The sequence below is a fragment of the Bombyx mori genome, chromosome 5 (genome assembly GCF_030269925.1).
Source record: "Bombyx mori chromosome 5, ASM3026992v2".
Taxonomy (NCBI): domain Eukaryota; kingdom Metazoa; phylum Arthropoda; class Insecta; order Lepidoptera; family Bombycidae; genus Bombyx; species Bombyx mori.
This window is the reverse complement of record NC_085111.1, coordinates 1016269-1041606: the sequence shown is the minus strand read 5'-3', so window position 1 is coordinate 1041606 and position 25338 is coordinate 1016269. Positions and strand designations below refer to the sequence as shown.

At 35.7% G+C, this 25338-nt stretch overlaps 3 protein-coding genes across 7 annotated transcripts in view; 1 reads left to right on the top strand and 2 right to left on the bottom strand.

The window, feature by feature from the left end:
* LOC101746521 (peroxidase) overlaps nucleotides 1–12349 on the bottom strand; it is a 34059-nt gene extending 21710 nt beyond the window's left edge. Inside the window, exons 1-5 of one of the 2 annotated variants that reach the window (XM_062668526.1) lie at nucleotides 12138–12318; nucleotides 8281–8408; nucleotides 7848–7981; nucleotides 6182–6408; nucleotides 883–1120 (exon numbers count right to left, since the gene is read on the bottom strand). In XM_062668526.1, the coding sequence (XP_062524510.1) occupies nucleotides 883–1120; nucleotides 6182–6408; nucleotides 7848–7978 (596 nt within the window). In that variant the 5' untranslated portion in view covers nucleotides 7979–7981; nucleotides 8281–8408; nucleotides 12138–12318. Of the gene's footprint in view, nucleotides 1–882; nucleotides 1121–6181; nucleotides 6409–7847; nucleotides 7982–8280; nucleotides 8409–12137 lie in introns of both variants that reach the window. The other variant, XM_038011187.2, reaches the window with a different exon arrangement.
* Nucleotides 12350–15449: 3100 nt separating this feature from the next.
* LOC100270786 (ubiquitin-activating enzyme E1-like protein) lies at nucleotides 15450–24531 on the top strand. Of its 2 annotated transcripts, NM_001145333.1 has the most exon segments (12): nucleotides 15460–15688; nucleotides 16930–17065; nucleotides 17904–18100; nucleotides 18605–18791; nucleotides 19147–19258; nucleotides 19799–19896; nucleotides 20513–20639; nucleotides 21048–21121; nucleotides 21561–21783; nucleotides 22017–22252; nucleotides 22289–22388; nucleotides 22706–22908. In NM_001145333.1, coding segments are annotated over 9 exon segments (1182 nt in total). In that variant the 5' UTR covers nucleotides 15460–15551; the 3' UTR covers nucleotides 21675–21783; nucleotides 22017–22252; nucleotides 22289–22388; nucleotides 22706–22908.
* The window catches only part of LOC110385197 (mutS protein homolog 5), a 19768-nt gene continuing 18688 nt past the window's right edge, over nucleotides 24259–25338 (bottom strand). For all 3 annotated transcript variants that reach the window (XM_038010879.2, XM_062668512.1, XM_062668511.1), the window contains one exon: nucleotides 24259–24604. In XM_038010879.2, coding sequence (XP_037866807.2) covers nucleotides 24509–24604 — 96 coding nt within the window. In that variant the 3' untranslated portion in view covers nucleotides 24259–24508. The remainder of the gene's footprint in view (nucleotides 24605–25338) is intronic.

Below are 25338 nucleotides of genomic sequence, written 5' to 3'. Positions count from 1 at the left end.
TATTATACCCACAGATGTGCCAATTCAATTTAAGCGTATTCAATTTCCGATTAGATTGGCATTTGCAATGACTATTAATAAACCCCTAGGCCAAACAATGTCTGTTTGTGGCTTAAATTAGAGCACACCATGTTTTTCACACGGACAATTATGCGTTGCATGCTCTCGAGTGGGTAAACCATCAAGTTTGTTTGTATTAGCTAAAGACGGGCTAACAAAAAATATTGTTCACGCTGCAGCATTAAGAGATTAATATTATGTTATGAATTAATTATATATATATAATTATTACTTTTAATAAATTAAAACAATTAATGTTTAGTGTTTTGTTATTTTTAAACAACATTCCCTCATCGTTCACAGCGCTCCAGGCCTTTTTCACTCATATTCCACATCCTTATACACTTCAAATAAGTTAGTAATTTTTTTTCTACACTAGAAATTCTCTAGAAATCTTATATATGGCAAGACAACGTTTGCCGGGTCAGCTAGTACTGTATAATAATGTATTTCGCTTCATTTGTTTTATTGGTAGCATTATGAAAAATACTCGACAGTAAAATATTTGTTCTTTGAAAAAGAAAAAAACAATTATAAAATTGAAACATACAATTTGTTGGACTTCTACTTAAAATAAAATGATGGAAGTTTTTTATGTTATTTTTTGTTTATTGCCTAGGTCGGTGGACTAGCTCACGGCCCAGTTAAAACGGCTGCTCCACCCTTCAAACCGAAACGCATTACTGCTTCACGGCAGAAATAGGCAGGATGGTGGTACCTACCCATGCGGACTCATAAGAGATCCGACCACCAGTAAAAAACAACGTACCACGGCCATCCTTGGCCAATATTACAAAAGTATGAGTGAGGAAGGGTTCTTACTCAGTAAACAGGGCTTTAGTGGTGTGCTCAGCAGCATAGGCAGCATCAGCGAGTGGCTTGACGTCACCCCCAGTGGCCGCCGCTCTCTGCGCCTTGTTGGCGGGGTCGTCTCTCTTCAGTGGCTTCCGAAGATTCTCCACTTTTATCAGTTCCTTTAAAGCAGCTTTTCCTTTGAGCACTGCATCATCGATTTCCTCTTTTGTAGGCGGCTTCCGTGACCACGGTGGCGATTTTTTATCTGTTAATGTAATAAAAGAGTTATTTTGATTTTTTTAATGACATCGAAAGCTGGAGGTTAGCAGAAGCCGTTTCCCTGTCGTCAACCGTTAATTGGAGCCTTTGATTGATAAAACTGGAAAGGATTTTCTTTTTGCCCTTGTAGGCAGACGAGCATATTGCCCACCTGATGATGAGTGGTTACCGTCGCCCATGGACTTCAGCAATGCCAGGGACAGAGCCAAGCCGCTGCCTACGCTGTTTGAAGAAGAACATGTCATAGCGCTCGGGAAACACCACGGATGAACTCCACTCCGGTGGCGGGCGGTGCGATGGTAAAAACGAGATGATGGCATCATCTCGAATAATTCCTCAGATCACTCCCTATGGAACATACGGTACAAAATACAGAGCTAAAAAATAAAGAAAAAACACAGTAAAAAATACAGAATTACTGAGAGGATTGAGTTAAAAATCAAGGTGAGGATGTTATCAATACGAAAGGAAGATGGAGAAGTGGCCTACAAACTCGTGTCGTGTCGTGGACATATTACCCACACAATTATTTCAGAGCTGGTTGACTGATAATTTGTAATCTTAAAAAAAACCTTTCTGTATACCCGGAAAGATAATAATCATGAGCTTAGTCTTATGTAATATTAGACACATCTTGGCCTTAAAATAGTGGTTCCCTTTACGTACACGTGAACAGCCTTGAATAAAAAAACAAGACTATAAAAATACTTCAATTTGAATAAACTAAAGCTGATGGTTGTTTGTTTGGTATTTCATTCTAAACTTTGTTGAAGGGTCAATTAGTAGACCAATAAAATTTTTTGGTATATTCGTTGCCTGAATGAACCTACCAATATCTGCCTACATAAAATGAATGTTGTATGATGACAAATTCTTGACAGCAAAGTGAGCGCCGACGACCGCTTGACACAGGAGGCTTAAGATCTTTATTCTGTCCAAATCAACATTAAGCCTTAAGATGTTTCGTAAAGATTTCTGTTTCCATTTTAGTATAATTATATGTTAAGCGCGTCGTGATGTTACAAGGTTGCAATTTTCAATCCTAATTAAAATAAGTAAATTACCATGCGTTATCTGTTCAGAAAAAAACCTGATACGCTAACGGTCTAGTTCAATTAAAATCTACTTTAATGATTACGCAATATTTCGTAATTTATGGTGAATAATTTATTGGGCTAACAGGAAATATCTAAAATACCCTGCCTACTGGTTTAACTATCTTGTGCGTCAGGTACTGATTTTCACTATTTCACCAAAAACAAATGGAAATTGAATTACAAGGGCCAGCAAAGTCCAAAATGCCGGCGTGGCCAATGTCAATTAGATTGTTATGTTATCTGTTCTTAAAATTGGTAAAAGCCGAGTTTTACGTATTTTTATTGAAAAACACTCTTATGTAACAGGTTTAGTTTTTACTAAGAATCTCCCTAGAGTTGTTTGTTTATATTGATCACTTGAATAAATATGGGTAACTGCCATCCTAGGATTCATTGCCCAGTCTGCTTAGTGCGAGTTTTTTAATATTCTCGATAGCGGAAAAGTTGACTCAAATTTGTATGGAGTTGGAACGTTTGCCTACGTTTGCCGCTAAAGGCGCTGTTCCAACTGCATACAAATTTGAGTTGGCTTTTACGCGATCGAAAACATTAAAAAACTCGCACTAAGCAGACTGCAGACTATTAAAAATTTTGAAGGAACTGGTATTGCGTTAGTAGTTTGAAGTGTAATAATATGCACAATACGGTGTAATCTGGAATCTGTTGTTAATTATGGGCCATCCATATATTGCGACACACGAATTTTAGGACTTTTTAACCTCACCTCACACCATTCAGAGCTCTCATAATTTTTTTATTTTTTTATTGCTTAGAAGGTGGACGAGCTCACAGCCCACCTGGTGTTAAGTGGTTACTGGAGCCCATGGACATCGACAACGTAAATGCGCCACCCACCTTGAGATATAAGTTCTAAGATCTCAGTATAGTTACAACGGCTGCCCCACCCTTTAAACCGAAACGCATTAGGTACTGCTTCACGGCAGAAATAGGCGGGGCTCTCATGAATTTTAGTGTCTCACTTGCATTACAACGCCGCACTTGAAATTGAATGTATTTGCATGAGAGATAACTTTAAAGCTAGAGTGCTAAAGTATTAATAAATATAAATAGAATTCGCAAATGTTTAAAGTTTCACATATCAATTTCGTGCTTTAGTATTTTATATCTTAATCTGTGACGTCACACAGTTCTTATTCCCCTGGCCCTTGACACACTATGTCAGATTCCGGTGATAGCCCTTAGACCCGTGACGTAATTTATAATAACCCCTAGGCTTATTATTAATGAACAGGTTAAAAACGCGTTAAGAACCTTGCCTATTTCTGCCGTGAAGGAGTAATGCGTTTCGGTTTGAAGGGTGGGGCAGCCGTTGTAATTATACTTGAGACCTTAGAACATAAAACTCAAGGTGGGTGGTGCATATTACGATGCAGATGTCAATGGGCTCCAGTAACCACTTAACACCAGGTGGGCTGTGAGCTCGTCCACCCATCGAAGCAATAAAAAAAAACGAAATGGATTTAGCGTGGCGTGACTATTCGTATGTTATACTAACATTGTTAATAAGACCACTGAGTAATTAGAAAGCTGTTGTTCCTTAATTTTTACTGCAAAATCTAAAATAAAAAGCAGAATCGGACCTGTTCAATTTTTTATGTAGATCGTATATATTTTTAAAGATAAAATCCATTTCATTATCATACATATAAATATTTAAATAATTTACGCATGTATTCCGACCTGTTTCATTATGTTGCGGTGGGTATTTTAGAAATGGTATTTAACGAATAATTCATTTTTAACTAGTCGCATTATTATTTTAAAAAGACTTGGGGCATTACGCCATGTCTATAGCTCTAGATCAGTGATTCTCAACCTTTTTTTTGTTGCGGCACATATTTAACAATTTCAAAATTTGGCGGCACACAAAGAAAAAGATAAAAATAATTTACTTACTACCAAATCACATTCATTTGCCAATTTTAACGAAAGAAAAGATGCAGTAACTACTATGCAACACCTTGTGAAACCCAACTATCACTAAAACAACACGTTTTGTACGCAGAAGTGGCAAGTGTGCGCCGACTTGAGACAATATTCCTATTGCTATGCACGCCGCTTCATCATAATTTGGCACTAAGAAAAACCGCGTTGCAAAGCAAATAATAAAATAATTTATTTTTTTGTGGATTTAAATATATATTCATGTTAAAAATATTTTTGTTTTTAAATGGTATAATTTAATAATATTAACATTATTATATATTTGCAAAATTTGACGGCACACAAAAGTGCCGCGGCACAGTGGTTGAGAATCACTGCTCTAGATTATTACTCACTTCAACCTTATACACTGCTAGCTGTACCCGCTTCGCTGGGCATTTAAAATTAACATTATTATTTTCACCCCCACAAAGATTCTCATCATTAACGCCCCCGCAACTGGTGTAAGGAGTCCAACACTCATATAAATATTAGCCTATCCATTAAGTACATGTATGTTCTACACGGATACCAAGTTTCAAGTCAATCGGATGCACGGTTCAGTAGTTAAACAGAACATCCGTAAAAACCACTGTAGATTTATATATTAGTATAGATAAGTAGATTAGAAAGAAAACTGGAATCTCCCGTGAAACACAGTAATACTCCTTCAGTATATTGTCTAAGAGAAACGTACTGTCGGATATATACGAGAAACTTACTGTGTACGTTTAAGGGTATAGATTGCCCTGGCAAGGTCTTAATCACGGAATAGATTTATCTATTCCGTGGTCTTAATAACTACGGAAGACGTGGAAGCTAAATATTTGTAGACAGCATTTTGGGCGACTCTCTGGCATGTACCTTATTCATTGCTGCAGTCATTACTTAAAATTCAGTCTTTAACGAGCCCGTAGTATGATGCTACAGTGGCAAATAATATTCTGCCCAGTTATTTATAAGATGAAAACGGACATAATATGCTGACAATTTAATATCAAGCAAATATTGTCCGACCTTTAAATTTTGACGGGTCAGGATCCAACGAATAACGCAGCTTTGGAGTGGCACTGAATTTGCATTAAAAAATTATGTTTATTACCCTACTAACGAATGATTATTTTTATTTTATTTTGTTTATTTTATTTTATTTGGAAGACAAACAGTGAACTTAAAATATATAGAAACTAACCTTACAACTACGCACCATTTAAATCTCCGCATTTAAATAACTAAGTAAACGATTATGGCCTCGCATCGCTTAGAATTAAATAATTAACACAAAAAGTAAAACAAATACAAAAATAACACAATGAAAAAATAAATAAATTGCTTAATAAATAGAAAATAATTATCATTGAGAAATAAATAATTATGTCGCTTGTGTAAAAAAAATTGTAAGTGGCGCTAAATTCGGTGTTTGATCTCGACAGCTAAACAATTAAACATTCCGATATTTTAGCTACTTAGTTAATTATACCTTCAAGAGTTGTTGCGTTTTTCTGTCTCGATGCAATCATGCATTGCGATTTGAATAATAGGTTTGTTATTTTTTATATTGTAATACAATTGAGGTTTCGACCCTGTGAAACAGGCTGGGCGAAAAATTCGCACTGCGGTCTTTAGTGTAGAACGTATTCATACTGTGATACTGGGTAACCACTAACACCCATTAAACTCTGTCCTAATTATAATTAGAGTAATGCAGCTTCAACGGAATTGTCCACAAGCATTATTATACTTTTTCCCCAATCTATTCGCTGATAGCCTAAGGGGCTATTTCAGCTATACGCGGACGGGTCAGTGAGTTCACCGGGTCAACCTGAGAAAATTTGCTAACACTAGCCCTAGCAAGAGCAGTGCTTCGTAAAATCTACCACCGGATCGAATTGCGGCCCACTGAGAAGATTGGGCGAGAAACTTATATATCTATAATCACGTTGGTCCATATGCATCCGTAACGAACAAACTTATGCTAAATAAATAAGTAATTCTAATTTACCAACCTTTTAAAGGCCACTGTAAGTTGAGGAATGGCTGTAAAGACGGCGAAACAGCTGTGAGGTTCCTCTCCACGATCAGAGGGAGTGGAACATCAGATGGTATGATCACCGGCTTAGCCGTGGTCTTCGTTGACAGTGTCTCCGTACCATTTTCATTTTCAATGTCATCGAACACGCCCTCAGCGAGATTATAGGACACGGTCACCAATAGTGAAATCCCGAGGATGGCGCTACAATAATATTGGCTTACTTTAATGTTGTAAATCACTATCTGGTTTTCTAAGCGCAGTCTTAAAGGGTGGTAGCCTAATAAGATAAGTAATAAGGTAAAGTAAGCTTTTGGCGAATAATAATACTATTTTTCTTAATTGAGGGCAACTAACCGCTTTAAGGACACAACAAGATGGCGTTATCAAAAAAAAAAAGTTTGTGAAAAAGGTATCAAAACATCGGCACAAGTGTATCAAGATACCATTCTTGAGAAGGTAGTAAAGCCCCTTAACAATACAATGTCAAAAATCAAGAATGGTCCTTCCAGCAAGACTCGGCGCCAGGTCATAAAGCTCGGTCTACGCAGTCTTGGTTGGAAACGAACGTTACGGACTTCATCAGAGCCGTCGTCTAGTCCCGATCTTAATCCGCTGGATTATGATTTATGGTCAGTTTTAGAGGGTACGGCTTACTCTAACCGCCATGATAATTTGGAGTCTCTAAGACAATCCGTACGATTGGCAGTGAAAAATTTTCCCATGGAAAGAGTGTGTGCTTCTATTGATAACTGGCCTCAACGTTTAAAGGACTGTATTGCAGCCAATGGAGACCACTTCGAATAAGCTTTTTATACTTTAAATTGTTTTATATTTATGTATTAAACTAACACACTGTAAAAGTAATAAATGTTATTTGCAATAGAATTTTTATTATTTTTAATTGTAACAGTATTTATGGCCAGACTAAGTAGACTAATAGGTAAATTTTTTGTTAGTCTATCTATACGGACGATAGTGAGATAACGCCTAGGTGGACATTAAGCTGTTATTGGAGCTAAATTGATTCGCGAACGCCTTCGACTTTCGACATAACGGTCCTGGCGACAACAATAATAGAAATCAAGTCCACACATTTAGATTCGGATTATTATCCAAGCCCCTATGGAAATTATCTTTATGTGGCATTAATAACATTTAATTTAAAATTTAGATTAGCAAACAGGCCAATGATATGTGAACGGCCCGTTTTATATCTGTAGAGTCGTTGTTGATTCCGTGTGTCTAATAGTGTTCAGTGTCACATCATCTTACCAGTAGGCTGGTAGTAGGACGCTTCGTGAGGACTCTCAAGATTGTACCTTCATTTACATATCGTCTATTTCTGTCGAGATTCAACCAAATGTTCCAATTTCAAGTTAAGTATAAGGATTTTCCGTTCTTTGATTTTCTGTTTTATCAGAGTGGTAGGTATTCGCTCAGCTAGTAAAATATATATTTTTATTATTGTCTTTGTAGGCAGACGAGCATACGGCCCACCTGATAGTGGCCACCTGATGGTGAGTGGTTACCGTCGCCCATGGATTTCAGCAATGTCAGGGGCAGAGCCAAGCGGCTGCCTACTGCTTAATACTCTCCGCAAGCCTCATTTGAAGAAGGACATAAGTACAATGCATACTTACATGAGTACAACGCATATGGCACATTGAAAGTGCTGTAATCGCTTCTGGTATATGCGGCCCACACCGGAGTCGTACACGTACACCGGCTGCACCAGGGGCGTACGCTCCGAGCTAGTGGTCGGACGCTGCATCGTCTGTAAAAAAGCTCAATTATAACCCAAATAGCCACTAATATGGCACATTACTGGTTGTCGTGGCGTGCAACCTCTATAACAGGACATAATAAGACCTACAACGACTAGACATAGACACAGACTAAGACAGACACTTGACAATAATTCAAAAATAAAGAGAGAAATGAAACGAGGGCGTACGTGACTAGCGGCAGGCAGTACATTTTTTTACTTCCTAAATGACAACGAAATGAGACGAAAAGGAACGAATTGACCGTTCTCATATGTATATAAAATAGACGACAAAAGAACGAACTGACCGTTTAACTGGTTGTGGGACCTCTTGTGAGTCCGCACGGGTAGGCACCACCACCTTGCTTATTTCTGCCGTGAAGCAGTAATGCGTTTCGGTTTGAAGGGCGGAGCAGTCGTTGTTGCAGATTTTTCTCTATAATGAAAACCGAGACCTATGTAAAATTAGCCCACTGAGTTTCACGCCGGATCTTCTCAGTGGGTCGCGTTTCCGATCCGGTGGTAGATCTAACAGGGCTAGTATTGGCAACGCCTCCTGGCTTGAGCCCCAAGAGCTCACCTACACGCTAGGGTAACGCTGATACAGCCTCTCAAGGCTATCAGCATAGGTAGGAAAAAATATATATGTAAAATTGTAAAATTCCAGGCATTTCAGCACAGTTTGTTTTAGACTTCTAACCAATAAAAAGGCATTTTAAACCTTTTTAACGTGTTTCTTGACGTAAAATGTGAACTAAAACGCCGAGTCGCCTGCCTGCGTAAGTTTAAAAAAGCGTTTCATTGCTCCGCTATGTTACAAATTGTATTTAAATAGTGGCAAGCTAAAAAAACATGAAACTAAGGACACACCCTTGAAAATAAGATATGACGATCAAAGTCAACATGTATTATAATACCTACAGGTTGTAATTTACCTAATCGAACATTTTTGATAATATAATTATAATATAACAATTTACATAATTTTCAATGAAAAATTTAATAAACATTCAAGTGTTTTTTGATGACCTATTCTCCATGCGTTATTCCTTGAATGTTGAATCGCTTATAATGTGTTCCGTCTTTCATTTAACGCACATTGAGGAGCTTTCGCGAAGCTGTGGCGATGTCGGCTCTGTCTGCGAAGCCAACAGGGCTTTTAAATCGGTTTTTGTCTTCGACTTTACATGACATATTTATCACTATTCATTTTTAGACGTCGATGTATTTTATAATGTGAATTTTTAGGATATGCAGCGTAGAAAATCATTTCACAGTTTTGGTCTCTTATAAAAACTATTTTATTTATTTATTGTTAACATAGAAGTAGAAATACAATCATAATTTGCATCTGTGCTTGAACTAGCTGATAAAACCTGTATCTCAAGCAGCAGTGTTCCTCCTACAAAAAATACAACAGCTATACTTGAGATACAGGAAAATATAAAATTACTAGACAAAAATGATTGTCCATGTAGGTAGAAAAGCATAAGAATCTTCTAAAATTTTAATATAATGCTGGCGCAATGTTGACTTTGTTATCAATGACGTAAACTAATATTCCGGATCTGAAAGCCAATACTAGCCGTCGTGGCCTAATAAGGATAAGGCGCGCGATGCATTCGTATCAAGCGATGCACCGGTGTTCGAATCCTGCAGGCAAGGACAAATTTTTCTAATGAAATATAATACGTACTTAACAAATATTCACGATTAACTTCATAGGTAAACGGCCCTAGGTGGGCCGTGAGCTCGTTTACCTATTAAAGCAATAAAAAAGAAATTAAATTACGTAATTTAAATAGCTTTAGTAATAGTACGTAATAATAATAGGTGATAGTTATGTTTATGGACATTAATTAGGTCGGGACATAATGAATTATTTGATGAGAACCTAGAAATTCATTTGTTCAGGTAGTGCTGATTTAAAAGCATTTTGGTTTTAAAACTCGTTTATTCCCACATTTTAATTAACGCCTACCACCAAACTATTTTATACTTTAAGGAATAACAAACCCAGTCGAAATTTATTTTACATTTTGTAAAAAAAAAATAAGCATTCAAATTGGCGGTTATTAAAATTTCTTGAATGCTAAAATTTGAATCTCATAAATAGAATCCAGTTTAAAAACTTTTAAATAAAAAAAATTGTATTTGTGTCAAAATTTTGAATAGGAATGTATTTTGTGACTAGACTACTTTGTAAAGTGTAAGAAAATTCGAATGGAAAAATATAATTCGTTTTATTGAAGAAAGTAGAATAACGTTTACGATTAATAGTGATGATTTGGGTCGCCATAGAAATTAATTCTCTACCCTTGCATAATATATCCTTTTTTTAAACTTTTTCTGGGTCTATGCTTTCTATTAGAGAAAGGCATATATTATGTTATTTATTTAATGGGTATTCTTCAAATTACAATAAAATTGATTTGTTGTTATTTTTCTCAGTTTAATTATGGATAAATTTAACATCACATGGTTAGAAATTTGAATTTTGTTTATTCTATTTTAGTATTTTTGCTGTCATTTGGTTCGTTGACCTTTTTTTATTAACAAACATTTCGAATTAGCGAAATTAACTCGGTTAGCTTTAAAATATATCGTCACGTTGGCCATGGCGTTAACGAGCTTTTAATCACTAATATACGCAAATTCAAATTCAAATCCTTGTAGGGGGGTAGTCACCGCAGAACACAAGCTATGCGACAGATACCTGAATATCGCTAACGACATTTTCAAGGTAGGCTTGCTTAAGTTCCGAACAATAATGTACGGACTCCTGGCAAGGAAGCTTGGCATGGACTATTCACAGCAATGACGTAGCGGTACTCTTTTTATTGCTTAGATAGGTTGACGAGCTCAGGGGCCACCTGGTGTTTAGTGGTCACCGGAGCTCATAGACATTAACCGCGTCAATGCAGCCGCCTTTTTTGAGACATGAGTTCGAAGGTCTCCGTTTTTACAGTAGGTACAACGGCTGCCCCGCCATTTAAACTGAAACGAATTACTGCTTCACAGCAGAAATAGGCAGGGTTCCTACCCGTGTGAGCTCACAAGATACCCTACCACCATTAGTTACGCAAATTATAATTTTTGCGGATTTGATTTGTATTAATTACACAATGCTATTCCTGTCAATCGTGTACATTTACTAAGTATGTATTTCATTAGAAAACTTGTTACCTGCCTGAGGGATTCTGCGATCCTGCGCTATCTAGTCGACGCAACTATCCTAAAATCATTATCTTTCTGACTCTGGCGAATTCAATATATTTTTGCAATACTTAATTTTTTCAAAGACGTATTGCTATGCCAAAGTTTTATAATTATACTAACCATACTCGCCCGCTTCGCTGAGCATTTAAAATTAACATTATTATTTATTGTCATTATTATAAGGGAATCCAAGACTCATATAAATATTAGTCTATCCGTTAAGGACATGTATTTTCTACATGGATACCAAGTTTCAAGTCAATCGGATGCATGGTTCAGTAGTTATAACGGAACATCCGTAAAAACCATTGTAGATTTGTATATTAGTAGAGATATGTTTTATAATAATTTTAATTTCCTCTGTGCATAGGTATCTTTTAAAAATTTCATTTAAGTTGTAAAACGACATTAAAACAAACTTTTTTCATAGAATGAAAATTTGTGACAATAATGGAGATTTAGTTTTTAGTTTTCTTTTTCACTATTTGTATAAACGAATTTACGGTCCACGTGGGCTATTGGTTTCTAGAGCTCTTAGGTATCGTAACGTGAATGCTGTTACCTGTTACTAACTTCGAGAATTGGAGTCTGAGTTCCAATTGGATTGGTTAGCGATAATATATATTATTTTTTTATATATATTTTTTTCAGTCTTGGTTTCAATATATGCATGAATTTAAGAGACAAATGTAAAAATAAAAAATATTAGGTAACAAAAACGAAAAACGACTTCATGAAAATTTTATGAGAACATCATTAATGTAGTCGAAGACAATTTCACATGTATTATTAAAGATAACTCAAAAACTATTTATTGGTCTTAATAAAATTTAAATAAGACCTTTAAAATCTCTTCACCTAGAAAAATAAAAAATAAAGTCTAATTGAGAGACTCCTACTTTTTTTGAAGCAGGTAAGTTCAGAATGGAAACGTTTTAATACTCACGGTAAATCGAAAGGAAACAGTTCTTGTATTAATTATCTAAATAATCACAGTCACAAACGTAGCATTATTAACAATACGAAATAGAAAAAAGCCAAAACACATAGGATATATTTAAAAATAAAACAAGTCAAAAACACAACCGTTAGCTTTCGTTTCTTGGCTCAAACTAAAAAACAAACAGGTCTATAACTCCGCTCCGATTAAACTTTAGTCTATTAGCTTTATTAAAGTACCTATACCTCAATAGTTGCGTTATTGGTTTGAATTTTTTAATGTTACTTCTAGTATTGGCTAGTACTAGTAAACTAGTAAATTGGTGGTTAACATTACACTATATTCAGCGAAGAATAAATGTTTACATGTTGCACGATTATCAATCAAAACGCATCACTGGGGTCATGTTTTGCGGCAGAAATAGCACTTGGCCTTCGACGTTCGAGTGACATTAAAATGAAATCTTAAACCTTGAAATAGAAAAATATCTATTAACATATTTATACGTACCTGTGTAGGTACGTACGTATTGTACTGAGCGCATCCCTACATCTATAAATTTATCTGTTAACGAAAAATGTCACACAAGGAAGTGAAAACTATCGCGGGAAGAAAATTGTCGTTAAAGTCAAGTCAAAATGTTCTAAAATATTGATATCACAAAATTATAATATGTCTAAGCAATGAAACAAGCAAATCATAGTCTATCTATTACAAAAATATAGTCTTATAGTGGGTTTAAAAGCAAGGCAGCACATTTCAATAAGGTCATTGACATTAACCTGCAAGGCTAAAAATTTAATGTATGTAGTTAAATGAATATAACTTAGATCATTTAACTAGTTTTGCTTGGTATATACGTATGTATGTATAGGTACTGTGAACCTCTCGAAGAGGCTGTCAAACTTGTTTATTTTTTGTTTTAAAAATTTTGACTTGGAAAGACGGCTTCCGCTGTGTGCCATGGTCACAAATGAAACCGAATATATTATAACCACAGAATGAACATTGTATGCTGCCGTCTTGTGTTATTGGTTTATTATCTCTCAACGAAGGTTGCATCCTGCAGTACATCCTGCCAATTTCTGCCGTGAAGCAGATATACGTGTCCATTTCAATGCTAGGGTAGCTGTACAATTGAGACTACGACCTCATGTCTCAAGGCAGATAGCAGCGGATTCATTGAGGTTAATAAAATCATGTGTGCAGTTCACACGCGGTAGAAGTGAAACCGTCAAAAGTATTCTATCTCATTCTCCTACAGGTTAAATCTTAGAGACGTATGTTCACATAAAGAAAGGTAAAATAATATATCATTTAAAATTAATTTCAAATGTACACCAGTACTGAGGCTGACAGACGATTTTGCATCTGAGAAAATAAACATTTTAGTAATACATCATATTCTTTTATTTCTTAATTATTTGTTGCTCAGTTATCTTTTCCCAAAGCATCAAGGGATTATCAAAGGAGCCCTCATTGTAGAATGCAAACTCTGACGTGATTCCGTGTGATGCAGCCAGACCATTTCGCCCTACGACTTCTACTAAGCTTATGAAATATTATTAGAGCATTATTAAAATATATGTATAACAAGCAAGTAGCCATGTGCCGTGTATACCACTGTGTTAGAGGACTGATAATGCGACGGCTTGAGCAAAAAATCAAATTGTATGGTTCATAGGAGCGTATTCCGTAAAAATTAAGTACATTACGTACATTTAAAAAAATTAAGATGTCGCGTAAGTGATGGGCTATAATTTATAAGTTCTAATTCCAGACAGCCTGCAACTTTCAGGCTGAAAGCTTGGTTGGAGCAATGCATTTTTCGAAGCGGGTAATTTTTTACATATATTTTGACTTTATTACATTTATAAAGTAAACGAAATGCGTAAATGTTTCTGCCGGAATCACGTTTCACAATAAATATCCTAAATTAGCTGTCCCGGTCAAAAGGCAGATGCACGGTAAGACGCAGGGTAGGTAAATCTAGATGTATTCAATTGTATTCCGCGATTTGACTAAGCCGGTGTTCTCACGAGTGAAACCGTGGAAATACAAAGTGAGCCATCTTACGTTATCCATGTAGTGACGGTTGTACAATGTACATGTACATTACCGCCATCTCATCTCATTGCGCTTTGACAAATATTTACCGTCAATCGTAAAAAGCGACCGAAGTTTCTCCGGAGAATTAGTAGCAGCCTTTTATTTTTATTGCTTTGATGGGTGGACGAGCTCACAGCCCACCTGGTGTTAAGTGGTTACTGGAGCCCATAGACATCTACATAGGTACAACGTAAATGCGCCACCCACCTTGAGATATAAGTTCTAAGGTCTCAGTATAGTTACAACGGCTGCCCCGCCCTTCAAACCGAAACGCATTACTGTTTCACGGCAGAAACAGGCGGGGTGGTAGCCTACCCGTGCGGACTCACAAGACGTCCTACCACCAGTAAGCCTTCTCTATGTATTTATTATAATAGCGTACTACCACCGTCAATCGGAATTTACTAGTCGTCTTGTGTATCTGTACTGGTAAGTACCTTCAGCAATCTGCGCCAAAGCAGTAATGCGTTCCGGCTTGAAGAGTGGAATGGCCATTATACAAATAGACATAAACCTGATCTCAGAGCGGATGCCCTTCACATAGTGATATCTATGGGCTCCAGAAACCACTTTTCACCAGGGGTGGTATGAACTCTTTAACCGTCTAACCAAAAAAAAAACAAAAAAAGATATATTTTTTTGTATTCAGAAAATAAATCTAAAATCCAGAACAACAACAGCTTGTAGGCGATTCTATGACTGCCGGTGTAGGGCTTAAGAAAAACTTTAATTAATAAGCATATGAAATACATGCATTAGTAAAAAATGAAGTAGATTAATTTTAAATGGTAATAATCCATTAGACTTTATTTGTAGCTGAGGTAAAATGGAGTTGAATAATATTCAATTAAAACTTGGGAATTTACCGAGACATTTTGGAAGAGCTCAAAAACCCATGTCCAACGACTTTGTTGCATTTTCCCGAAACTATGTATGTACTTATTAAACTTACCATTATTCTACTTTTAAAAAAGAAGAAGCACTAAATTAACCATAAATTAAATAATTAAAACAATTCATACAACTTGACGTCTCGCGTTCATCAACAGTAGCTTCAACTTAGACGAAAGGTATAACATTACTTTTTGAAATGTTGCAAAAGAATTTTGAGATATTATTATGTAATTTTTTTATTATGTATTCTGTGTCTTTAACATTTTGTTGAAATTAATGAACGAACATTTATTAATTCATACATTACACCGTGGCATGAGACGTCACCTTGACGTTGACGGATAGCACTAAATCTTCGAACTTTGTTGGTCTTGGTGAAAATTTCTATAGCAGGTTTAGTGGTAAATTTATGTGAAAATGGCTTCAGTGGATGAATTGCAGAAGAAAATAAAAGAGCTTGAGGCTAAATTAGCCGCAGTTGAAGCAAAAGGAGGTCCAATGCGGCAGAAAATTGAAGTTATGTCGTCCGAAGTAGTGGATTCTAATCCCTACAGGTTTCTAGATGTTTTATTAATTATTTGAATTAACAGATACATTTAAGTTAATTTAACTTTATTCAGTTAATGTTATTATTTTGAGTTTAATCCAAGTTTGATGCAGGACATGCAGAAAAATAGAAATTTCACAGTAAATACCTTCCCTTTAAACAACTGACATTACGCTTTCTCAAATTTCAATATGTTCGAAAAAATAAGCTCTCCCGAGAAGAATATAGACAAACACATACAATTGAACGAATGTATATTGTTGAACCAATGAATATATGAAGACATTTATGAATTTAGACTTATAACTTTTTTAAATGTTGATTTTGCAAAAGGACAGCGTATTGTTTGGCCATTGCTTAATTTAATGTTATGGGTTAAAATTTTAAAGAGCTATGTTTTAGAAAATCTAGTCACTTATCAATACTATCAAATTTGTTATCATCAGTATTTTATTCCCAAAGATTTACATTAAAGAGAGCAACTTAACTAAATTTATAAAAAATCAAACAAATTTACTTAGTAAGCATTATTTTACACAAATTATTCAATCTAGGATGATATAGGTAGTTAACCCACCTAGATTTATTAAAATATCATTTTGTTGGAGATAATGTATTGACAAATTTAAATATGAAATTCTATAGAATGCATAAATTTAGATAAAAATCTAGAAGGAAGATTATAAACAGATAACTATTGCAGAATAAAATGAGATCATCAAAAATTGACAAAAACATTACCCCATAGTCTCATCTATCAAGGTTTTTATATTTTATTGGATATGGAGCCTTAGCAAATAATATTGTAGTATATTATTACTACTTTGCCTCTCATGTTATACCATATAGATGTATACAAAAAAATAATTATATTAGCAATCTGAACTAAGAAAATTATCCTGGTGCTGATTTTAAGCTAAATTAATAACATTACTGTATTGTGATCCCTGATACAAATGTAAAACATTTCAGTTAATTGGTTGTCTTGAAGTTTCTGAAAATTTTGTTGAAAGATGTATGTAGGTAGATCTTGGTTAAGCTAATAAATGTGTTAAAAAGTTCAATTCTCTAATAGTTGTTTAATTTATTTTAATGAAAGTATGAAGTAATTCTTTGTTGACGTATTATTATTTCATGGAAAAAACAAAACATTTCTCTAAAAAGTTACAACCTGGTTAAGTTTTAATCCTAAATGATATCTATGAGCTTACATGCTGAGAATTCATAGATATTCCAAAATGTTTCCAGTCGTTTAATGGCTCTCAAAAGGATGGGCATTGTAAACAACTATGAACAGATCCGTGAGAAGACTGTAGCTGTAGTTGGTGTGGGAGGTGTCGGTAGTGTGACTGCTGAAATGCTGACTAGATGTGGAATTGGGAAGGTATGTATGATTCAAAATATATTGAAATATGTAGACTGGCATGGCAGACCAGTTAGGGTATTAAAAACAATAGTTCCATAACTGTGTGTATTAAAAACATGCTGATTTTGTACAACACAAGTCCTATGTTATGTTCAGGGTAATGACAACATTCAAGTTGTGATGTCTATGGAATCTGGTGACAATTTTAATGGTGATTGACTGTGCACCCATCTAGAGTACTAGGAAAAAATGGTTGTGCAAGTGATTGCTGATATAACAATATTAAAATCATGACTAAACTCATATAATTTACTCATACTATTTGCACCTTGTAGTATAGCTGTGCAGTGGTGTAGCGTGGGTGTCAGCCGCCTGGGGGTGAAGACAATTTTGCCGCCCTTTTAATTAGGTTAATTATTTGCAAGAGCAGTCATCATTATTTTGCATTATATCTACAGATAATATTTTAAATAAAAAAAGTTTGCACATACACACAGACGGTGTTGCCAGTTCAATCGGTCCAAATTTGTAGTTGCGATAAAAATATGAAATGGTTCAAGTATTTTTATTATTTATTGTAAAATTTTGCAGCCCCCTAAAAAGTGCAGCCCGGGGCGGGCTGCCCCCGCCACCACGCTACGTCACTGTAGCTGTGTACCATAGTATCATATAAGATGTAAGATCCATGATTTCGTCTGATACTGGTTTGAGTGTCCACCGGATTCCTGATACAAGTGACAGTTCACAAAGTACAAACATACAAAATATAAAGTATGCTTAGTTTAGTAGAAATATGTTGTTTTCCTTTATTATTAACTGGTTTCTGGAGATGCATCATAAGTTTTTCTATTTGCAGCTTATCCTCTTTGACTACGACAAAGTAGAACTTGCCAACATGAACCGGCTGTTCTTCCAGCCTCACCAAGCAGGGCTCAGCAAGGTGGATGCAGCTGCTGCCACATTACAGAACATTAACCCTGATGTCACCATTGATGCTTACAACTATAATATCACAACTGTTGATAACTTTCAAAAGTTCTGCGATACAATTAGGTATTCAATTAGTTAGATTGTTACAAGTTTGAAAATTTCATGTGGTTCATTAGATTAAATAACTTTGAGCATAATATCAAATTCCTATATTTGTAACTCATATTTTATGAAAAAATTGTTTCTAGTGTGTGTGAAATAATCTTTTTCAGGTTCCAAAATATTTCAAGCATGAGCTTGATATGAATTACCATTTTCAAATTTTGACAGTGAGACAATCATTATTAACTTAACTTATTAGACAATTAATAAAATAAGAAAATGAGCCATAGTAATGTTGTATAAAGTGTTGTTGTTTCACTAACAAAACGTATAAATAATGTTTATATATTACTATTATAATACTATAAAAAAGGAGTCCTTACAATTTATATCTCAAGGTGGGTGGCGGCATTTACGTTGTAGATGTCTATGGGCTCTGGTAGCTACCAAACACCAGGTGGATCGCGAGCTCGCACACTCAAATAAGCAAAAAAAAAGTTGTTATTGTCGTCTGTTTGTTTACAGTAAGGGTAGTTTAACCGGTGGCACCGTTGACCTAGTCCTTAGCTGCGTGGACAACTTCGAAGCTCGCATGGCCATCAATACAGCTTGCAATGAACTCGATCAGAAGTGGTTTGAGTCTGGTGTTAGTGAGAATGCTGTCTCTGGACACATACAATTCATTTCACCTGGGGAGTCGGCTTGTTTCGCCGTGAGTCATTCTATTTAATTATGTCTCATTTATTAATTGATTCTGTAGTGCAATTAATTAAATAACTATGATGATTAAGGAATAATTTTGTATAATAAAATATTAATTGCTTTATTACAACACGAAACACTTAATGGCCTTTGAATCACAATGTTTATAACGTTGATGGTATAAGGAGTAAAATAGTAACTATACGGAGATAACTAACTTATATTTCAAGATGGGTGGCGCATTTACGTTGTTGATGTCTATGGGCTCCGGTAACCACTTAACACCAGGTGGGCTCTGAGCTCGTCCACCCAACTAAGCAATAAAAAAATAATTTAATAACGAAATGCATTTTTCACATTTTCAGTGCGCTCCTCCGCTGGTGGTGGCCACTAAAGTAGACGAACGCACGCTGAAGCGGGAGGGAGTGTGTGCGGCCAGTCTACCGACCACCATGGGGATCGTCGCGGGATTCCTTGGTAAACGAAGCTATGTTATCTGCAGACGGCGATCGAAGAAGCTTTGATTTTTGAAGTGAAACTTCTTTAGGCGCGTTGAGAGTAAAATGTAACTCACGACAGATTCGTTACGGTTAGAAAGAGAAGATACAATTTAAGACGAGCGAGAGTGAGAAAATAGATAGAGCGTCTCGCGAACCACTAGACCGTGGAGACAGGGAACGAACAAAGCGAGCTAGGTCGTTTTTATTTTATAAACAGCGTTCTCTATTACAAGAGAAATTTGATTTAGGGATGAAAAATGAAGATAACTACAATAATGCACACCGCAAAAGAAGTTTCACTTCTTTCATGTGTGCCAAGTTGCACGCGTACCACTCTTTTATAAATTTGCTTTAAAAATAAAGATGGTGTCTGATGACATGACACGTGCGCTAATTTTCAAGTTAAGAGGATGTATTGAAGTTAGTCAATGGCGTTGAAAGATTCCGTCACATAGATATATAGATACTGAATGAGCTCAGAGCGGCTTATTCTACATAATGAAGTATTATTTTTCAGTACAAAACACTCTGAAGTATCTATTGGAGTTCGGTAATGTCACCCACTACCTGGGATACAGCGCGCTCACCGATTTCTTCCCCACGATGAGTTTGAAGGTAATGCTCCAATCACCTCACTTGTCATTTATTGCTATGGTACATCCCGGTAAAAAAAGGAAAAAAATATTTTTTGTTCCCAAAAAAATATTTTTAGTTTATTTTGTCAACTTGTTTGCCGTTATCATAAATGAATAATAAAAATTAATGTTACCCTGAAAATGGTCGTTTATAAGTACAATATAATAGCAGGAAATATCGTTTCAAATGATAACCTGTCTATTTCTGTCGTGAAGCAGTAATGTGTTTCGGTTTGAAGGGTAGGGCAGTACTGCTGGAACGGAGATCTTAGAACTTTTTTTTTAGGTAGACAAGTCCACTGTCTATCTGGTGTTAAGTGGTTACTGGGGCTTATAGACATCTACAACATAAATGCGCCACACACCTCGAGATGTAAGTTCTAAGGTCTCAGTATAGCTACAACGGCTGCCCCGCCCTTCAAATCGAAACGCATTACTGCTTCACGGCAGGAATAGGCAGGGTGGTGGTACATACCCGCGCGGACTCACAAAAGGTCCTACCACCAGTAATTTACCAGTTATTTTTTGAAGTCGGTTAAAAAAAATGCAGCCCTGGACATCCGACAAGACACCTCCAATATGGTGACACGTTGCAGCCCAACCCCACGTGCGACGACGCGTCGTGCCGCGCGCGCCAGGAGCAGCGCCGCCTGCAGCCGCGTGTGGAGCTCGCCGCCGAGGTCACCGAGGACTGCGGACCAGTGCACCAGGACAACGACTGGGGTCCGTGCAGCCACCACACTCTGCTAAAGGCAGATTTACATTGAGTCAGTAATTAACGTCAGCACACTGCCGAGTCAGTGCTGACCTGGCACTGCCATCGTGTAGACTGATTTCAGTTCAGTACTGACTGAATATACTCGCTTCATATTTTTCGGCGTCAGTCCGCTTCCCCCAGCGCCCAACTGACTGCCTGTAAATCGTATGAGTCAGCTTTCGGTGCCAGCACTGGCGACAGCTACTGACCCTGTGTAAATCTACTATAACGACCGCCCTCCATGTGGGACACGCGGAACGGTGATTGCACACGGATGGGCGGTCAGGAATTAGTAGTAGAGGACAGCAGCGCCATCTCAGGCTAGAAAACAAATGACTAACTATAATATCACGTCATATTGTGTTTTGTTCCAGGGATAAGCGTACTCGAGGAGAACAGTCCCGCGGACGAGGACTGCCCGGGGCTGAAGCTTGTGGACGGAGTCCAGGTCGGTCACCAGCTTTGTAAACGTGCCCAATTATAAATTTAATGAAACTGTCACCTCATAATTTTACATTCGAATATTAATTTTCCTCTAATGAACACCACAATAGGCGCCTTACTGAACAGAGTCAAAATGATTTTTTTAAGATTTTTTCGAATTAAATTAATATTTCTTCAAACAACAAGCTATTAGCCGTTGTAACTATACTGAGACCTTAGAACTTATATCTCAAGGTGGGGTGGCGCATTTACGTTGTAGATGTTTATTCCAGTAACCACTTAACACCAGGTGGGCTGTGAGCTCGTTCATCCATCAAAGCAATAAAAAAAAATAGAATTTATAAGCTATTAATATTTTATTATAAAATTTTTAGTATGCTTTCCTCAATTTTATCCTGTATCTTGGGCACATTATCTGGAACCTCTGGTATTTATATATCCAGGTGGCGTACAGTATCCCGGTGGATAGCAGCACCCCGGAGTCCAGCACGGGCGGCGCCGTGGCCGCCTCGGAGCTGTCGCTGGAGGACCTCATGCAGCAGATGAAGACGATGTAGACTGCTCAACCGACCACCGCGAACTGTTGCTCCAACATCGACCCGGGACGTGAATTGTACCGACATATCGTAGAGCGCGGAGTGACGTCATCATTAACACGTCACTATTGTCACTACATAGTATAAAACAAAGTCGCTTTCTCTGTCCCTATATCTGTCTGTCCCTATGTATGCTTAAATCTTTAAAACTACGCAACAGATTTTGATGCGGATTTTTTTTAATAGATGGAGTGATTGAAGAGGAAGGTTTATATGTATAATAACATCCATTAAACAGTGGAGAAATCAATAATAAATTACAGTTTCCGAAGCGAAGCGAGGGCGAGTTGTTAGAGGTCGCTAGTTGTTAATAAACCGCTAGACTCGAAGAGTGCGAGAATCTATATCACACGTACAGTTGTGTTTATTCATTAAGTTCCACCAGCCTCGTAACAAGTTCTGTAGTGGCTCGCGCAGTCAATGTGTGATTGTGTCAATATTTACAGAACTTCAAATAAAAACTTGAAATTTTCAAGTTTGTGATTGTACCATGTGAGGTCGCGATTGACAATGTATTGATAAATAAACAGATTGACGCGCTATTCCGAATATAAACTGATACAGAACAGTAATAAACATTTCAATATACCACATATATAAATTGTGTGTATATTTTAAATGTAATTTATAAATACCTAATTTGAATATTTAATACAATTATTTGAAAATAAATTTTTGAAGTGAAACTTCCTTATCGGCGTTGGAAAAAAATTTACCGTCACATTTTTCGGTTACGCGTCACTTTTTTCCGTTACGCGCCATCTGTTTTGTATTCATGTCTATGATAATAAAATCCTTTTGTTTAAACTTTATCTAATTTAACTTTTTTGTATTCATGTCTATGATAATAAAATCCTTTTGTTTAAACTTTATCTAATTTAACTTTATTTAACCAATTTCTAGAAAGTTGCATGTAGATCATTTTTCGAAAAATAAGGCCATAAACAAGTTTCACTTCTTACGTGTGTACACTAGTACACGCACACATTTTATTATTCGATGATTATTACAAAATATATACCCATAAAATTCAATGTTGGAGCAACACTATATTAAAATGGAATATCCTATTGTATTCTGTATGTAAATGTTGTCTTCTGTATACGTAGATTGATATAATATAGAGGTGTGTTTTTATAAACGCTATGCCGGAGACTGCAAGTGGTTTTCAAATAAAAATATATTTAATGATGCCAAATTAATAAAAAAATATTTATATAAAAACAACATCCTTTGTTGCCGATCTAGATCTGGGTTAAATCTCACTTTTTTTGCTATCGTTGCTCTGGCTTCGCTTCTTTTTACGCAATATCGCACGTATTCAAACCTCTCAATAAGATATAAAATTAGTTTCATGTAATTATCGGATTCCACCATCCTGAATAACTTTACTACCTTCTTAGTTATGGACGAATTAATTGTATATAAATTCGCGACTGACATAGGCCCAATAATGTAGTGAAATAATAAATTTCATTAAATTCAAAACTATATGTCTACTGAGTATACAGTCTGTGAAAAGACTACGTGAAATTTGAAAAATTTGAAAACTTGGTATGCGAATTTCAATATCTAAAAGTAGAATTCGCTAAAATGTGTTTATTTAGCTTCGCCTGTAGTAGGTAGGATAGCCGCCTCCGAGCCGCCTCAGCGTCGCGAGCGATGCCGATGTTTGCTGGCGGCGCGCTGCCTCGTGTAATGTTACAAATGTTAAATTCCAATTACGACAATAAGAATATCAAACGAACTACATTAGAGCACAAATTTGATTGTTATAAAATTGTTTGTATATATATTGATGTGTTTTGTCGTATCGCGTCGGAAGTTCTTCGATATAACGACGGTGCTTTTTTTTATTTTATTTTTATATTCTCGTGTCTAAGTTTACTTAAGATGTGTGTAAGTCCCACACTTAAAATATATTTTTTATTTCCTTCGTTGTGATTAATATATTTTATATACTTTTGTACATGTTGTAATGTAATGCGCTTGCTAAATGTAATTTACATAATTGTAAGTTTTTGTATGCTTTTTTAATGAAAGCGTAATTTTTTGTAACAGCTTCTGAATGTGGTTGTGCTATGTAATTGAATAAGAAGTTACTAGATAGACGCCAAGCTTTTTTTTTATCTGTAAGTACACGATTCTCTGTAAACATCGGTCTATGGTGTAGATTAGTCTTGCCTTAAACTTTTTGTCATCAGTTATAAGCAACAGTTATAAGCAACGTTTATCATTATTTTTATTGAATTATTTCATTTATATTAATTTTAATTAATTTCATTTTTGAGACCGTAAACTTATTCAGTTAAAGAAATATATAGAGATATGAATATATATATAGAAAAAAGTAGTATGAGGTCCTCATGCAGCTTGGCGTTAGTGAAATTGGTCACAAAATGCTATTTTATTTCGTGACAGCGGATGCGCGTGAAACTAAACATTCCGGCTTGTGAATTGTGTACGCTTAAATTATATAAAGTAACAACAATATAATAACTATTATATCAAAGTATTGAATGTTAATAAGTATATAAAAAGGCAATTTTTTTTTTCTTTTCCATTCGTTATTTTATTATTTCAGCCATTTGGTTACGATGTTCTAGTGCTTATAAACGAAAACAATGAATCAATAAAATTGATGTCTTGTGTTTTTATAAATTGAATTTGGTGTATTTAATCTTTAAAAATACTAAACTGAAATATTAATTTATATTTTATATTATTGTTAATTTAGCTAAGATTAAAAATATCAAAATGTGAAATAGAGAAAATATGATGTATATTATGTGTAATTAAATAATGTCCTTTAAAATAAGTTTTTTGACAATTTCCACGCGACTCCTCAGCTTGGACGTTATCTGTTCATTAGCCGGCGGTAGATCGTTGTTCTGCAACAGAACGACTCCGACTGATCGTTTACGCTAATATTATCGTAATTATCGTAATACGCTTTTATTTTATTGTTAGTTATTTTAAACTATTATCTATTTTTAATTTAACCAACCGACTGATCACCGTTTCAAAACATTGAAAAATGCACACCTGAGGTACATGATAAATGTCACCTCAATTCTGGATTGTCATATTGAATAGAGAATTACAAACGATTTAATTAGATTTGAATTTTACAAAATTAGCAGAAATATTGATGGAATGATTCGCCACTCTTTGGTTTTGGTAGTAGTCCAAGTTTTGTATCAAAGATAGCTACCGCCTTAATAGATGTTTTTATTGCCAATGCATATTTTTAGGTTTCGTAAACTGAAGATAGAATCACAATATCATTTGAGATTATACAGCGGGGAAAGGGTTTGAAAAATTGTGTGTAGGGTTTGAAAATGTTAACTATAAATAATAGGGTTGCCACCCGTACTTCATAATAAATTATTGTACGTTATTTCAGGTAATTGTACTCTATACTTTATGTGAATAATAAAGTACACGAAAATATTACGGTTTTACATAACAATAAAACCGATATTATGTGCCGAGAAGGAAAACATACAGCATTGTATTATGAAGAAGCAGTGTGTACTTAGCTTAGATTCCTTGTCTATGTCCAACCATAGACAGTCAATTTAGTTCCATCCTTAGCCGCTAGGTGCTGCCAGCAAGTATAAAG